The sequence below is a fragment of the Perognathus longimembris genome, chromosome 6, assembly GCF_023159225.1.
Source record: "Perognathus longimembris pacificus isolate PPM17 chromosome 6, ASM2315922v1, whole genome shotgun sequence".
Lineage (NCBI taxonomy): Eukaryota > Metazoa > Chordata > Mammalia > Rodentia > Heteromyidae > Perognathus > Perognathus longimembris.
The window spans coordinates 54,345,328-54,362,291 of NC_063166.1; the positions used below are offsets into that span (position 1 = coordinate 54,345,328).

Here is a 16,964-nt window from a genome sequence, read left to right on the forward strand (position 1 = left end):
GCTCAAATGCACCTGTCCCTTGGAAATTTCCATTCCCATGTCACATGTGACCTGGCCTGGCTCTGTGTGACACAAAGCTGCTTGAAGGAGACCCAGAGCCACAAAGAATTAGGGCAGTTTGTAGAGCTTTGTGACAGAGGCTCAATAACTTTTTTCCTAGTTAAATTAGAGGCAGTACCTAAGACCACTTGTCCCACCCCTTCAATAATAAATACATTTACATTTAAGGATCATTAGTATTTAAAAAATGGCATATGGAATTTGGAAACTCTGAAAAAAGAGGCAAATATTCACTTGGCAACTGATCTTCCTTTTAAAAACAAAGACAAAAAAATCCTCACTTCAAGCTTTTAAAAAGCTTTCCCATTATATTTTGCTCTGACCTTTCAGTAAAGACCTTTCTTAACCTTGCAGCCATTTTCTTCAGCTTCCTAACTTGAGAAAAAGAATGTTCCCTTTCTGTTGAGTTCTAAGGTATTTAAGCAAATGTTTGCCTAACCTTTGCTTCAGGTATAATCTTACCTTTTAATAAAGTACACCCAATAGGCTGCACTACGTGTCTTTCCTAGCTGTAAGTCGTGTTCTTACCAGAAAGTGGAGGAAGTAAAGAGCATCTTGTTTGGACAGTAGATCCTGGGTGTATGTGCTGAGTGGGAGCATGCTGGGTGGCTAGGAATGGTTAGGAACTTTGAATAGGAAATGGAGTCAAGACCTCTTCCACTCTCCTGAAGCCATATGACCTTGTAGAGAATTCTTGCCATAAGCAGCGTGGAGCATTTGCTCCTCTGCTATGCAGAGGGCCTGGAATAAACTTGAGGTGGTGTTAGAATGAATTTTTTGTTTTGAATGTTTCCTTTATTTGGGAAGGGTGAGGTAGGATGAGATTGGAAGTCAAGGAATGTCGGGGTTTTTAGTCCTACCCGCTCCCCCCACACCCCCGGTGCTACCCCGACAAGAAAGTAAAGGGCCGGCAGACTGCCCGCACCCAGCCCTCCCTCACTGGAGGACAATCAGACGCATCTGGGAGTCAAGTCAGTGCAACATCTCGTTTATTGAGGAAGTGCGTGCAACTAATATAAGACACAGGAGCCAATCAGGTCTAAGATCAGCAGAAAGGGGAGGGGTGTGCACCTATCTAGGGACTGTAAGGGGAGGCATGAGCTGTCCATCAAGGGGAAGAAGGGCCAGGGACCAACCCTAGAGGCGGCCTGATTTTTCACAGCCCACAGAACCACCTCCGGGTTCACTGCCAGGTGCCATCTTAGCCACACGTGACCCCAGGGCTGGAAAACAGGTGGGGCCAGCTAGTTCCAGGTGTGTCCCACAAAGGAAAACAAACTCTTACCATTTTGCCTCTGCCCTCTATAATCTCTACCCTAATGGAGAGGAGTTGCAACCCCCCCCCCCCCGCCATAGATCATGGGGCTTGAATTCAGAGCCTGGCACTGTCCCTGAGCACTCTACCAAGTGGAGCTACAGCTGCCCTTCTGGTTCTCTGGTTCATTGGAGATAAGAGTCTCACTGACTTTCTTGCTTGATCAGGCTTCGAATCAAGATCCTCAGATCTCAGCCTCCTGAGTAGCTAGGATTACAGGCATGAACCACCAGTGCTCTGCTGGAATTGCCATCCTTAATCAAACTCTGAGACAGCCACTGAGGCAGGTTCCACATGTTAGTAGGGACTAGTAGGATTTAGGAGACACCTCGTGTATGCATCAGAGACAGAAAAAAAAATCATACTTCTAGTCTTGGTTTCCTGAAGAAGCAGGAACTGAAAAAAGAAACAGCAGTAGGAGAGAGTTGGAAAGTGAGGCAGGGTCAAAGCCAAAAAGAATGCGTATGATATCAAGTTTGTAAGAGTGTTTGTTTACTTGCAATTTAAACTTAAATTCAGCAACAACATTTTTTAAAAAAAGAACTATTTTTCAGGTACCAGCTCTGCCTAATGGCTTGTTATAAAACAAAGACATTTTAAGACCAGTCTTGAAACACAAGCTACCAGGCAGAAAATGGCTAAAATCTTCAAAGCATTTGTTATTCTTTCAAAATACATCCATTGATTAATATCCTCCTCTAGAATATGGCTTCTCTCCATTGGTATCCTACACACTGGGGGCCAGAGTATTCTTTGTTGGGGTGCTCTCTTGAGCATTATCATGTACTTAGCCTGCTTGGTCTCTCTCCATTCAATGCCCATGATGCCCCTCTCCAGTTATTACATTGAAGCATGGCATGGGACATTGCCCAATGCCACTAGAAAGGGTAGGAGTGAAGTAGGGGGTCCAAATGGCCCCCAGTTAAGAGCTACCATATAGACAAAATAAAAAGCCACATACATTCTTTGCTCATCATACTCCAGCAAGCTGTCATGAACAGTGTGTACTTCAATTGTGAAGCTGGGCCTTCGACTTCAGATCCCTGTTCTTCACACTTTGCAAAGCGAGTGTTTTGCAACACCAAGTCTTTCAGCCACTCCATGGAGCCCTAGAGGGGCTGGATTTGTGCTCATTGTTTTCTAGGCAAGCTTCTGCTCTCCCAGAGCAAGGTGCTATTACTGCTTTTTTGTAAATGAGTTAAATCAGCTGAAACAAATGATAAATTCCACAGGGCTTCTTATCTACAGAAAACATGCAAAATAGGTCTGAAAGGGAAATATCCTCTTTGCTGTAATATATGATCTTTCAAATCCATCAGGTTTGTCATCTGGCTGGTCTCAAAGGTGTCGAGCTGATTTCTAGATCTTTTGTGTTGGATGGATATGGAAAGCCCCTTCAGAAGAAGGCGCCCGGAAATATCAATTCCAGATACTGGAAAAGATGAGATGCTTACACCTGATGTAAACCCCAGGTTTTGAAATTACAGCCAAAGTATGCAAATTAGAAAACAAATCACAATACAAAAAGAGAAAACAAAACAAAACAGAAATAACTCTCTGTATGCCGAATCCTAGCTAGCCACTAGAGGTCACCCTAGTCCCATCTAAGTTCCTCACACCTAACTGGTGTGCAGAACATTTCAGGGACCACAGAAGCAAACCAAGGAAATCTGAGGCTTGATTAGCTATTTCACTCACAGAGAAGGGGTTAGGGGCAATGTGTGTGTGTGTGTGTGTGTGTGTGTGTGTGTGTGTGTGTGTGTGTGTGTGTGTATGTGTGTGTGTTTAAAGTCTGAATGAGGAAGAAATGCAGGGAAAAGCTGACTGGAGGAGGTAAAATCAGATCTCATGCAATTCTATGGTAGTGTTTAGCCAAATGGAACCCATGATTTTGTTTCCAATCTCTCAAGCACTCATAGCCTGCTTGAGACTACTCTGCCTGCATGTGCATTAACTTTACAGTGTTACAGCCTTTGCTCCTGCCATGCTTTTCTTAGTCAATGATTATATTTGTCCACTTTCTGTTTCTTCAACAAAATGCCCTAAACCAGCTACTTTATAAAGAATAGAGGTGACTTCCCTCACCATTCTGGGGGCTGGGAAATCCAAGAGTATGGGGCTGGCATCTGCTGAGGGCCTTTCTTGCTGTGTCTTAACATAGCAGCAAGCTTTATATGGGGAGACAAAACAAGTATGTCAGAGAGACCACATGTACAACAAACAAAGCCACTCCTGAGGCAATCCATTTGTCTACTAGAGAATGAGCCATCATGACTCCATGGTCCCCTAAGGATCCCACTTTTCAAATAGCTTTAGCATATGGCTGTGGGGATTAAGTGTCAACACAGTGAAGTCTGGGAGATGCATTCAGATCTTACCAATGACTGACAAGGTGGAGAAAAGTTCAGCTTCTTTGAATTGGAAGAAGTGAAGTCACACTAAGACCAGCAACCATAAGACTTGGCTTGGGGCTGGGCTCCTTCTTATTCCTGCTCTCCTACCCCTCTTTCTCTCTCTTACCTAGTTTCCCAGGGAGTCATAAATCATTTCACCTAAGTCCCCATCTCAAGAGCTCCTTCCTTCTAGGGATCTTAATCTAAGACAATTTACACCAGTGCTCACAAATGTTGACTTCTTCCATCTGCCTGGCTGCCTGGGACCCGGGAACACATTTCAGCTACGATGGGTCCCTGTCCTGTGGCCTTTTCTGCAGGCCAGTCCATCATATACATCTATTCCCAGGCACCAGCACGCCCAACTAATTCTAGCTATCCCTCTGTCCATCAAGCAGAAGCAGAAGCTCTTTCACAAGGACCAAAGAGTCAAGCCTCAAGCTTTGTGTGGTTTATGACAGCACTATTAGTATAATTTAAGACCGAAGGAACGATCCAGAAGCCAATAAAAACAAATCCTTTCAATTATTTCAGATTATGAAGGAAAAGGGAAGGAAAAGGAACTGGAAGAAAACTAACTGGGCTAGGAACATGGTCGAGTGATAGAATGCTCACCTCGTATACATGAACCCCTGGGTTTGATTCCTCAGCACCACAGATACAGAAAAAGCCGGAAGTGGTGTTGTGGCTCAAGTGGTACAGTGCTAGCCTTGAGCAAAAAGAAGCCAGGGTACAGTGCTCAGGCCCTGAGTCTAAACCCCAGGACTGGCAAAATAAAAAGAAAGAAAGAAAGGAAGGAAGGAAGGAAGGAAGGAAGGAAGGAAGGAAGGAAGGAAGGAAGGAAGGAAAATTTAAAAAGAAAACTAACCTGTAGAGTTTGGCTGACCAAGGGTCCAGGTCTGTGTGAGGCGGAGGGTGATATCGCTGGGGGCACACTTATTGGCTGTGACTCAGGTACTGTACCTTTGGTTGTGAGAAATCTAAAGGCTGCTGTTGGCATCTTTTCCCTCCCCAGCCTAGTAGCATCACTGAAATTAACATTCCTCCCTTCACTCATTCATTTGGCAAGAATAAATTCACATGCAGAAAATAGGAAAAAGGGAGGGAGGGAAGGTAAGAAGAGATGGGAGGCAGGCAAGGTGGTAAGTTGGTTAGTAACGCCACCTCATCTTTTACCCTTCAATGCACTGACGTTAGCATGGTGTATACTTGAGAAAAATGATTAAAACAATTGCTCACATGTGACAGAAAAGTAATTTCCATTTAGAAAAAAATATTTAAATCAGGAGTCAGGGAGCTTTCCCTGACTTAGTTAATAATGGGCTAGATTATATAGAGGGAAGATTATATAAAGCCTATGGATCAATATATCATTTTCCCGATTAAATTGTCGATACACCAAGGTACTTGTAGGGAAAGACAGCTGAGAAGATTTTCAAAAGCCTGACATTGTAGTTCAAGGCTACAACAAGGAATATTATTTGCTAGGACCACTTCTTTCTCTCTGATTTTTTCACCATTTTTAGATAGAAGAGGGTGATTGTTGAAGAAATAAGTTTCATCCTAATGCTTGCTCTGATTTCTTTTCTCCACTCAGGGCTGAAAGGCTCGCCCTGCAGAGGTGTGTTTAAATATGACAGGAAAGAGCTCGCTGCTTTCTTGTGTTCTTGATCCACAAAGGCACACATGTCGCCTTGGCCAATAAACATGCTAAGTGGCCATGAGCCAAATCTAGCTAAGATTGGGAGTGGGTTATTCTCACCAGTGATGCTCTTATAGTTACATTTCTTCTACACTTAAGAAATATGCAACTAGCTTTAGTCCATTATTCTTTGGGAACAATAAATAACTTAACTTGTGAGTCAACCATTTTTCACACAAATAAGTGTGTGGACTGAGCCAGTTTGGAAATGGATGGTGTGATGAGAGAACCTTCAATTGCCTGAGGTCCCTGGCAAAGGCTGAGTTTTAGATCACCAATCCTAACAATTCCATCAGCTATTTTGTTTCCTTTTTCTATTTCACACAGCCAAGTCTAGAAAATTCTTTCTAGGCCTGGTTTGGAAAGGGGTTTATAAATTCATGTCAGGAATTTCAAGGATACATTTCTAATCTTCAGACCCAATGGGGATTCTGAGAGTTCTGATTTACCTCCTACAGTTTTGCAGAAAGCTGGCCCATTCTCACTCTGCAGACAAACAGATGACCCAAACCTGCTGATAGTAGATTATGATAGGACCTTGGTAACTTCAGACACCTGTTTAGAAGTTGTGGAAATGGTTCCATCCATCCAATAAAAGTGTCCATCATGGCTAGAAAATATCTATAGTGCTTAGGGGAAGGAGTGGATACAGGAGTGAAATCTATTTGCCATTTCTGACCTGGTAGATGTCCTCACAATTGGAGTGAGGTAGTGGGGAAGGAGGCCCTGTGGATGACTTTGGTTGCAAACAGCATTATTGAATAATAGATAGGAGAGAACCCAAAGGAGGAGCATAAAAGATAGGCAATAGAAGGTATTTTTGTGGTTTTGCCCTTACATATATACAGCTATAAATCTCCTTAAAGATGTATAACTTTTGGTTAGACTTCCCTTGGATGAGCAGCCATGGTTCCTCTCAAGTAGCCACTTGGGACAGAATGGCTTGAGTTCCCTGGGGGTCATAGGCAGCTGTGGTAGTATTGAGCTAGGGAAGGGCTGTTGTCTGGGCAGTAGTGGGAGGGGTGAGTGTTAATGTATGGAGGAAGTTCAGCAGCCTTTTTGGCTTCTAGGCTTCTTGGTCCAGTCTATCTTCTTATTTCCCATGGCTGTCAGGTTGTCCTCTTTGGCCCATTACATTGCATGACTGCTATTTGGGTAGTTAGTTGTGCAACTGTGTATGATCTGAAGGAGGAAGACTGGTGGCTCAAGTGGTAGCATGGAGCCAGCCTTGAGAAAGATAAGAGCATGAGGCCCTGAGTTCAAGTCCTGTTCCCTGCACGTACACACTTATCCAGCTTGAGTGTGTATGTGTGTGTACTCATGTATCTATGTGTGTGCTTACATCATTGGGCTGAGCATATGCAATATGCCTTATGTACAGCTTCAGAGAACTCCATGACTACTAGGGAAAGAGAAACAAAATGTTAAGACCTGCTTTTAAATTGCTTAAAAAAACAACAACAAAATAACTGTAGCTGAGAGCTGGTGGCTCACACCTGTAATCCTAGCAGGCAGGAAACCCGTTAAACTCATCACCAATTAACCACCAGAAAACTAGAAGTAGAGCTGTGGCTCAAAGTTGTAGGAGCACTAGCATTGAGTAAAAGAGCTCAGGAACAGCACCCAGATCTTGAGTTCAAGTTCCATGACTGACAGGAAGGAAGGAAGGAAGGAAGGAAGGAAGGAAGGAAGGAAGGAAGGAAGGAAGGGAGGGAGGGAGGGAGGGAGGGAGGGAGGGAGGGAGGGAGGGAGGGAGGGAGGGAGGGAGGGAGGGAGGGAGGGAGGAAGGAAAGAAGGAAGGAAGGAAACAAAGACAAACGGCAGAAAGAAGAAAAGAAAAACCCACTGTAAAAGTCAAGAGCAAAACAGAACAAAAATGAATAAAAACTATAGCTTTTCAAATGTTTCAAAAATGTTTTAGAGCCCTCTTATTTTTATTTAATTTCATAGCCATTTATTACATACCTAATATATATTTTGCATTTTACTAAAAGACAATTGTAGCAGCAGTGTTCCTGCTCTGCTTAATCTTGTCTAATCAGTGTTTGGATATTGGAGAGACAGCAAGAGGCAGGGGATGTAAGTGGGAAGTGTAAGCTTATAGATGTCCCCCGACCCATAAGCTCTGCCCTTGGCAATGTGACTCCGCCCCTGGCTACCTGAGGGGCAGGCGGAGCACCTCCCACCTTAGTTGCATGAAGGTATAAAGACCCCCCCCCCCAAAAAGAGAGTTCAGGTGCCATTTTCCTCTCCTCTGTGGGAACTTGGCCTTGCCGGTCCTGCTGGCAATAAACTCTTTGCTCTACGTGACTTTGTCTATGGTCTGTGGTTCTTCTGGGACAATTTTCCTTTCAGGAAGGACGAATGAAGATCTTGAGACATTGCATTCTAGCATGGCAAATATGGGGGTGACTTTGGGTTGGGTAACAAGAATCTTCAGGATGGAGTGGTGTCTATCCTGACCACAGGTACCCAGGTTTAATTGCCCACATGATAAGCAGACTGCAACAAAAGGCTTGGATAGCATAATATAATGAAGCATAAAGGTATCAAGGAAGCCAACAGCTAGGATTCACTCAAGAGTCACAGATTTCGATTTTTCTTTGTTTTAGTGTCATTAGTTGATGACCTCTGAGAGGTGCTAAACTTCTCTTTTGCTCTTAGTGAGAAAAGAAAGATTTCTTTAGTAGAAATGGTCCTAGATGAGCTTTTTGGCCTCAAACTCTCATCCTGTCAGAACTCAGAGCCCCTTTTTCTGAATAGAGGTTCAAGGACTGGCGAGATGGTGGCAGCAATATTAGTAAGGAAGTTAGGTCAGGAGTGCCGCAATTCAGCTGAACCTTAAAGGCTGCCCCACCTCTCAGGTTCTCTAGCACTTTTTTCTTTAGAGGATGGGGAGGGAACTAGGATGAGCATTTATCCTGTCACACGCTTCCTGTGGAGCTTGCCCTGTGATGCTGATTCTGATTCACAACGAGTTCCTAAGTGGCCCTCCATGGAAGCCAACCAGCAACCAGCTACGCACTGGGCACTGAGAGACTCGGTGGCACATCCTGTCCTGAATGTGCTTCCTTTTTAAATATTTTTTTAAGTTTTATTGTAAAGGTGATATACAGAGGTGTTCCAGTTATGTAAGTCAGGCAATGAGTTCATTTCTTTTTGAACAGTGTCACCCCCTCCTTCATTTTCTCCCAGTTTTTCCCCTCCCAAGCCTTCCCCTCACCTTCAAGTTGTATAGTTTATTTCCAACATAGTGCCTAGGGGCTATCACTGCTGAATTTCTGATTGAAGTTCTTTTTCATTGGTTTATTCCCTTTTGTCCCTGTTTTTCATTTCTATACCCTTTGTTTGATTTGGGGAGGGGAAGGTAATTTCTTTCTTTTATTGCAGATTGGCCCCCAGGAGCTTGGCACCAATCAGACTTCTCTACTCCTGGATGGGATCAGTGCTAGGTGGCCAGGAATTCAGCTGCAGAGGCATTAAGCATGGCAGTCTGGCTAGGTGGATGTCTGAGGGCAGACAGCCTACACAGGGAGGATGCTTGATGTCTCCAGGGATGACAGGGTGTCCAGAATGAGGAAACCAGCAAGTGTGAGGCAGGAAGAAGTGGAAATAGAATAGGTACTTCTTATATCAGAAGGCTGTTGTGACACCCAGGTATTATTATCTGGAACCATTCATGAAATAAAACAAGCTACAAAAAAAAAAGCAAACTGTGAAATTTTTTGGTTTGGTTTGGTTCTGAGTATAGTTTACTTGACTGACCTCCACTAAAAAACCAAACAGGTTAACGAAGCCAGGTACAAGTACCAGAATTTTTTTTTAAAAAGTCAAACAATATCCACTCAAAGTCATCACAGACACAACTGAAAAATGACCGTAGCCTAATCTCTGGCCTGCCCTAAATGTTCTCTCCTGATTCCCTCTCCATTCTAAAAGGATAACCAGATCACAGAAAACTGAAAACAAGCAGCATTTCTACCAACCCCCCAAACTATATAGACCTCATGGGCAAAAAAAATTTAAGTTGTTTTTTTAGCTTAATAAAGGCATTTTAATTACATATAAACAAGAATTCATGAGTACAGAAAAAAACCCACATTAATAACACACTCAATGCAGATTTACAGTTAAAGACAGGAAAACTCCTGGGCTTATCAGGATTATAAAACCTGCATCTTCTCATCAGATTTCTGGATATATCACTCTTGACTAAAAGAATTTACACAGAAAAAAAAAATAAAATAAAGTTGAGATAGTAGAGAAAAGAAAACCCACGTCATTTTTGAGGAAGGGCTTTCTTTTAAAGACTTGAAGCTTGAGTAAAGACCAGTATGGGCATAGATTAAAAGGAAAATATTCCACTAAAATATTTCTAGGGAGGGTCTGGGAATATGGCCTAGTGGTAGAGTGCTTGCCTAGCATGCATGAAGCCCTGGGTTCGATTCCTCAGCACCACATATATAGAAAAGGCCAGAAGTGGCACTGTGTCTCAAGCAGTAGAGTGCTATCTTTGAGCAAAAAGAAGGCAGGGACAGTACTCAGGCCCTGAGTTCAAGCCCCAGGATTGGAAAATATACATAATTTCTAGGGAACTGGAGCTGTGGCTTAAGTGGTAGAGTTCAGCCTTGAGCACAAAAGCTAAGATACAGCACTCAGGTCCCAAGTTCAAGCCCCCATACTACTAGCAAACACATATAAAATGTGATCAAAAATATTTCCAGAGGCTGGGAATATGGCCTAGTGGCAAGAGTGCTGGCCTTCCATACATGAAGCCCTGGGTTCAATGCCCCATCACCACATATACAGAAAATGGCCAGAAGTGGCACTGTGGCTCAAATGGCAGAATGCTAGCCTGGAGCAAAAAGAAGCCAGGGACAGTGCTCAGGCCCTGAGAGTCCAAGGACCAGGACTGGCCAAAAAAAAAAAAATTCCAGAAACTGTCCTCCCCACAATTTATACACAGATTTATTTGAAGGAGGGGCATATTGAGCATTTAAAACGGAAAGTTATTCAACTGAAATGACTTGTGAAACTTTAAAAAAAGACAATGTTAAAGACATAGTCATAAATAACTATGAGTCTAACAGCCTGTGATTTATCAAGTTTATATACAAGGCATCAAAGAGCTGGGAAGAATTAAAATTTAGAAATAACTACAAATATGCATCCTCACATATATAAAAATTCTCTGGGCTGAAAAACATATCTTTGGTATCAGTGCATGCATTTAAGTCAAACCTCCAGCCTGCTCCAGCTTCTGGGAAGATCAGACTAGTAGAAAAGAAGACTGAGTTGAAAATCTTTTACCTGCCACCTCTATTCCCAAGCCCCAGTCTCAGGTAACAAAAGTAAACAATTAGAAATATACATTTGGGGGTTACTTTTCTTTATTCTTCCTTTTTTGGTGTTCGCTTTTATCTTCAGTTTTCATGGGTGTCTTACTCACAGAAAAAGTCAATATCCTGGAAAAGCAAAAGCAAAAAATAAAATAAAATAAAGACTGAAATGAGAAGGCTGGGCCAGAAAACAAATGGGGGTTCTTTATTTAAGATCATATTTAGTCAACATGAAATTTGGATTTTAAAAAAGAAGTAAAGACTATAAAATAATTATCAGGTTGAGTCAAAAACAACTTAAAATGAAAGCCCTCAAATAAACTTTTAATTTATGGTTACTTGACAGATCAAGCTTAAAGCTAACAAGAAATTACAAGTAAGTTGTATCTGTGTAGGTTGGGCAATGTTTGAAGCACAGTAATTAGCTTTGGGAAAAGTGCTTCAAAACAACCACCTTGCAAAGCATCTCAGAAGGATCTTTTATTTTTCTATGAATTTATAGGACTCCAGGGCACAAGGAAGAGTAAAACCTTATTTTGTGCATAAGTAGAGTCTATCTGCCACAAAAAAGGCATTCAAAGATTTTTCTAGAATGTTTGATCTTATCAAAAACAGGTGGTATTTTTTTCTCCAATCTGTCTTTCCTAAATAAGCATAAGCCATCACCGAGAGAGTCAGTTAATATTATTTTGGGTTCTCTCTTTATGACATAGATCCCTTCCAGGATGAATTATACCTAAAGCAAAAGAGTATTGTATTGTAAATGGGAAATTTTCTCAGAGGGTAGATCTTAAGTGCTTCAGACACACACACAGATACAATAAACACACATGCATGCATGCATGCACACACACAAAGGTAACTACATGAGGTTATAGATGTTAACTAGGTTAATGTGGTTATGGGTCCACAATGTAAAATTACATATAAATGCACACATATGTTATATGACCATATATAAACACATATCATAAATATAGCAACAGAGATGTAACATTTATAACACACATTTATATATCAAGCTGTGCACACCTTCAATATACACAATTTCTATTAGTCAGTTATACCCCCAAATAAAACTAAAGAATACAACAACAACCACAAAGAAATAATTGAGCCACTAAAAATAGAGTCAAGTGGAACAAAGGCAGACATTTGGAGAAATGACATCCCTCTTTCAGTATTGATAACTGTAAGATGCATTGTGAACTCCAGTCTATATTACTCTAATATTTGCATCTTCTGTGGTCACCTCTGAGATGCTTACCGTGGTAGGAACTTCCTTGGTGGCCTTCTGGTACACACGTTGCTCCTTGACCAAACTGCTGGGAAAATAACCCACGATTCCCATCTCATCCTTGTGGTCACCATAAACCTAAATGCGCAAAGGAATAGCAATAGTCAGGGCCACACTAACATGAAGGTCTTCTGAAAACCTTCTTTACTAATAGAGGTGCTCAATCCCCAGATCTTCCTTTTGTGTCTGTGGTACAATGGACTCAGCCAAACATGAAATTCACTTGTAGAAGTTAGGAGGTGTGTGTGTGTGTGTGTGTGTGTGTGTGTGTGTGTGTGTGTGTGTGTGTGTGTCTGTGTGTGTGTGTCTGTGTGTCTGTGTGTGTGTGTGTGTGTGTGTGTGTGTGTGTGTGTGTTTTCATGGACCAGTTTGACTTATTTCATGACTTTCGTATTACTTAGTTTTCTGCAATCTTATGATTTGCCTGAAATCTCTTTGGAATCCATAGAAAAATAAAGTCAAGTAATAAAAACTACTTATTTTACAGGATGCATATTTCTCAGTTTTTCCCAGTTCAAATGAACAGATACTTGAATGCATTTCAATTTAATTCTTCATTACTTTAGAACCTGTTTTGGGGGAATGAAAGACAAATGTAATAAATCATCCCTGTGTCATCCCTCTCCAGGGCTTGCTAGGTATGTTTTAACTCAAGAAAGAAGAAAAAAAAAAGCACATTCTTTGGAATTAAAGAGGGTGTAATAGTTCCCAAAGGAACACGGACACATTGACTGCCAACACACATGCCTTTCACTTGGCAGATCCTCTCAGATGTTTTTGAATGAGATTCAAACACTCTGAGACATGCAAACACCAATATATATGATGGTCTTCTTGCCTGAACATCATATGAACTTCCTTTGGTTTGGTAATAATTTTCTCTAAAATGTAATAGGAGCAAATGCAGCCTGAATTTTTTCATTTGCATGCATACTCACTCTTCTGTGCTTTTTAGCAAGTTTTGGGCATGAATATGGGCTGAAGACAGGTAAAGGAGAAAAAAATTAAGAGCAAAACTGGTTATGATGGGTATAATTTTAAAAATAATCTTATCTTACACTGCCAGCCCAAAATTCTGCAGCTTCGTTTTCTTTGACCAGCTTTGAGTAAACGTAGATCTGTTGCCCTTTTTTAACATTAATGAATCTGCAGTCTGGAGCATTGTAGTCTTCTTGAGCTTGAGCCAGGGAAATAGTATCTGGAAGAATAAAAGAAAAAAATCGAAGTGACAATATAATAATAATTTTTAAAAAGCAACATATATAAGAAAATGAGGAAATCAGAGTGACTAATAGCTCCCAGTATGCAGCTTGGATTCAACTTGAGAACAGTTAGCAAGCCAAAATATTAAAGCTGTAACAAAACCTTAGCCAAGTGAATTTTCCATCATTGGACACCAACCACACAGAACAGAAGACAAAACACTGAGCACTGAGAACATGCACATCAAAGCAGATGCACCTCTCGGTATAATGCAGGTTGTGCTAAGAGAGGATATAGTTTCAATTACATAATAGAGAGATCATGAAAAGCGAAGATTCTTACAGACACACTCTTCATCTGCACACAGCTTCCTGGAAGCAAGTCTGTCCATAAATACTCCATTCCCAGCACATAGAGCCACAAGACCCAAGAGCAAAAGCATCAACATCCTTGCCATCTTTCTTTCGGGCTGTTTTGACTAGCACTGTTTGAAATCGGGGGCTGACTTCAGTGGTTGTCTTTTATGTGCAACCCAGACCTCTGGATAAATATCCCTGGCCAATAGGAAGATATCACCACCCCTTTGGCTTTCATAATGGGGTCCTAGACTCCAGAAACTTATTTAGCATCTGATTTTCTAAAGAGAGACTCTATGTCTTCTTTGCATGCACAAGATACACCATTGTTAGTTGTGGTTTATGGTACACATCAGCAGGATGAGAATTTCAAACCATTTTTTTTTCAGTTCAACCCTCATATTCTTTTAATTTCTGAAAGTACTGCCCTCCAAAATCTGGATTTACATAATAAGTAAGTAAAGAATTATGTTTATAAATCCTTTGTGACAGTATTTTTTTCTTTTTACTTTTTTAAACACAGACAGGATGTCAAATGCAAGATGGCATAGGCAGGACCAGCTAGTTTTTCTAAAGAGGTCATAAATTACTTTGCAAAACCTTTGGGGACGGGGGGAGTTGACAGATAACAGAAGGGAAGTCCTTAACACAAAGTGGACCTATCATCCAATTCTCATAACAGCCATATCTGCTAATTGTGTGGGTGAGCTCCAGTTGCAAAGATTCTGCATAAAATGACCGAGTTGCATGTTAAGATCACAAACTCATCTTTTGCTTCTGGAGACAATGCCTCACTATAATTATATCATGTCTTACAGAAAGGAGATGTAGAATCCTAATGTGAACTGCAGATTTATGTATTCAAATAAAATTTAAAGCTACACATGGCAGGGAGAGGGGTTGAAGGAAAAATAGAAAAAGAAACAAAGCTATAAATTAATAAAGATAATTGGGGTGCTGGTGGCTCACACTTGTAATCGTACCTACTGAGGAGGCTAAGGTCTGAGGATCATAGTTCAAAGCCAGCTTGGGAAGGAAAGTACCTGAGACACTTATCTCCAATGAACAGGTGAAAAGCCAGAAATGGAGGTGTGGCTCAAGTGATAGAGTGCCACCCTTGAGCCAAAAAGCTAAGCAAAAGAATGAAGTCCTAGTTCAAACCATAGTACTGGTACATGCGAGCCCACACACAACACACAGAAATAAAATCAAAATAAAAAGATAGGTGGAGAAATTTGGGGAAAGGTAGGGGATGCTGCAATTGATCTTTCAATTTTTTGACAGTATTCTTAAAGCTTATGATTGTACTCGACTACTGATAGATTATAAAACACAAGTTAATGGCACATCCACCTTACCAATAGGAAGAAGTAGTTGAATTGGGAAAATGGGGCAATCCCTCCCTTACCTCTATGTAAGTCAGCTTTGTATCATTATGAAAAATATCTGAGATCACCAAGTTGTAAAGAAAAAAATGGTTATTCTGGCTCTCACATTTTTGGAGGTTTCAGTCTATGATCATTGGTGCCACTGCTTTGGGCCTGTGGTGAGGCATGCCATATATGATAGCAGAAGCTTGTGGTGGTAAAGCCAGCCACTCATGGCCAGAAAGCAAGAGGAGAAATCAACAGCAATCCTTCAGTTCTCTTCGAAGGCATGCCTCCAATGGCCCATGGAACTCTCCACAGACCCCACTTCTCAAGTGATCCATGCTGTTAGCACTATCTGGGGACCCAGCCTTTAACATACGGGCCATTGAAGGGTACCTAAAATCAAAATGATAGCAACTTCCTCTAAAATTCCATAGTTAAATCTCACAGTGCTCACTGATTGAAGGTTTATGTGACTTGAACTTTCCTTTTTCTGAGTATCTTTCCCATAGAAAGAGGGACCCTGCTATGAGTCATAGAAGTTGAAGAACCAATATATAGCTCCATCCACTCAATAAATATGTACCAGGCAACTACTAGGCTTTATTCTGGGCACTAGAAACAACAGCGAATTCACCATGACCATGGCCCCAAGGATTTATTTTCTATTAGGAGAGATAGGCAAGAACTTGCTGTTCTTTATAGGATGTTTGGGTCTGGCTTCTCTCTGGGAAGGGGACTCCCCCACCCCTTGAACAGGTTTCTGTCAGAAGCCCTCTTCAACCTGATCATATGGTTTCAGAGAATACCTTGTATTCCACTCCCAAATATAGTCACCTCACAAAATAAGAATTCAACTTACTAAACTATTTTGGGAAAAATAGCTTTCCAAAGGATAAATTGGTAAAGCAGAATATTCTTGAGTGTAATTACAAAAGAGATTGTATTATTTGGGATGTTTGTGTAGACATATGTTTAAGTATAATTGTCTTGGGGAAGGTCTTTAATAGTGGCCCTGATTTGGAAGCTTGTTTTGTTAATCTATTATTATAGAGGAGGAAACAGGGGCCCACAATGGGCAAAGTACCCTTTTCTAACCACGTTATCTAAAGGACCATAATCCTTTCCATCCACTACATCAAATTAGAATTGGGACTTTAAATCCTCTATTTTCTTACTTCATGCCAAAGAAAAAAGGAATTAAAAGTCATTTTGGAAAGCAGAATATCAGTGCATTTTTCCTTCCCTCCATCTAGGGGCCTAAGAATATCTATGAGAAAACTAAAGCAATGATTAAATCTTAATCCAAATTGGGCAGCTGTTCCACAGACTGTTAGTGTCCCAAGCCAGCCCTTAACATGGAGTTAAGACAATTGTTATTTAAAAATCACTTTAAGAAATGGAGACTGGATAAACCCAGATTACCACATTGTATACAAGTCACCAGCAATAAAATGGTAAATATAAGTCATACTCCCAAGGAATAAACTGGTAAATAAAGGCATATGAGAACATCATGACTCATCCAATAAAGCTTTTAGAGAGGTGAAGAAATAGACATCAAGCTTTCTAGACACATCCTGAAAAGGCTCTGGTTATTGACATCTGTACTGGGCAGAGGCAGGACTGAATTTAGGAAATGCTTGGTAAAATTTTGCTTTCAAATAGGAATAGGAATTCAAACTTCCAAGAATGCAGTAAGGGCTAGGGATATGGCCTAGTGGCAAGAGTGCTTGCCTCTTATACATGAAACCCTGGGTTCGATTCCCCAGCACGACATATACAGAAAACGGCCAAAGGTGGCGCTGTGGCTCAAGTGGTAGAACGCTAGCCTTGAGCAAAAAGAAGCCAGGGACAGTGCTCAGGCCCTGAGTCCAAGGCCCAGGACTGGCAAAAACAAACAAACAAACAAAAAAAAGAGAATGCAGT

General features: G+C 41.2%; 1 protein-coding gene across 1 annotated transcript; it reads right to left on the reverse strand.

Annotated features, from left to right (window-relative positions):
• Window positions 1-10,644: 10,644 nt before the first annotated feature.
• Window positions 10,645-13,846, reverse strand: Otor (otoraplin). Its single transcript, XM_048347418.1, has 4 exons — window positions 13,652-13,846; window positions 13,165-13,304; window positions 12,077-12,184; window positions 10,645-10,935 (listed from the first exon to the last, which is right to left on the reverse strand). Exons 1-4 carry the CDS (start codon window positions 13,764-13,766, stop codon window positions 10,912-10,914), a joined length of 387 nt encoding a protein of 128 aa, XP_048203375.1. The 5' UTR covers window positions 13,767-13,846; the 3' UTR covers window positions 10,645-10,911.
• Window positions 13,847-16,964: the final 3,118 nt, after the last annotated feature.

Excerpts from the sequence above, each read along its gene's own strand:
- Otor (XM_048347418.1), bottom strand. The coding sequence starts at position 13,766 with ATGGCAAGGATGTTGATGCTTTTGCTCTTGGGTCTTGTGGCTCTATGT. Across the intron at positions 12,185-13,164 it reads CAGAATTTTGGGCTGGCAGT|GTTTATGGTGACCACAAGGA; the intron begins GTAAGATAAGAT and ends TTGCGCATTTAG. Across the intron at positions 10,936-12,076 it reads CCAAGGAAGTTCCTACCACG|GATATTGACTTTTTCTGTGA; the intron begins GTAAGCATCTCA and ends TTGCTTTTCCAG.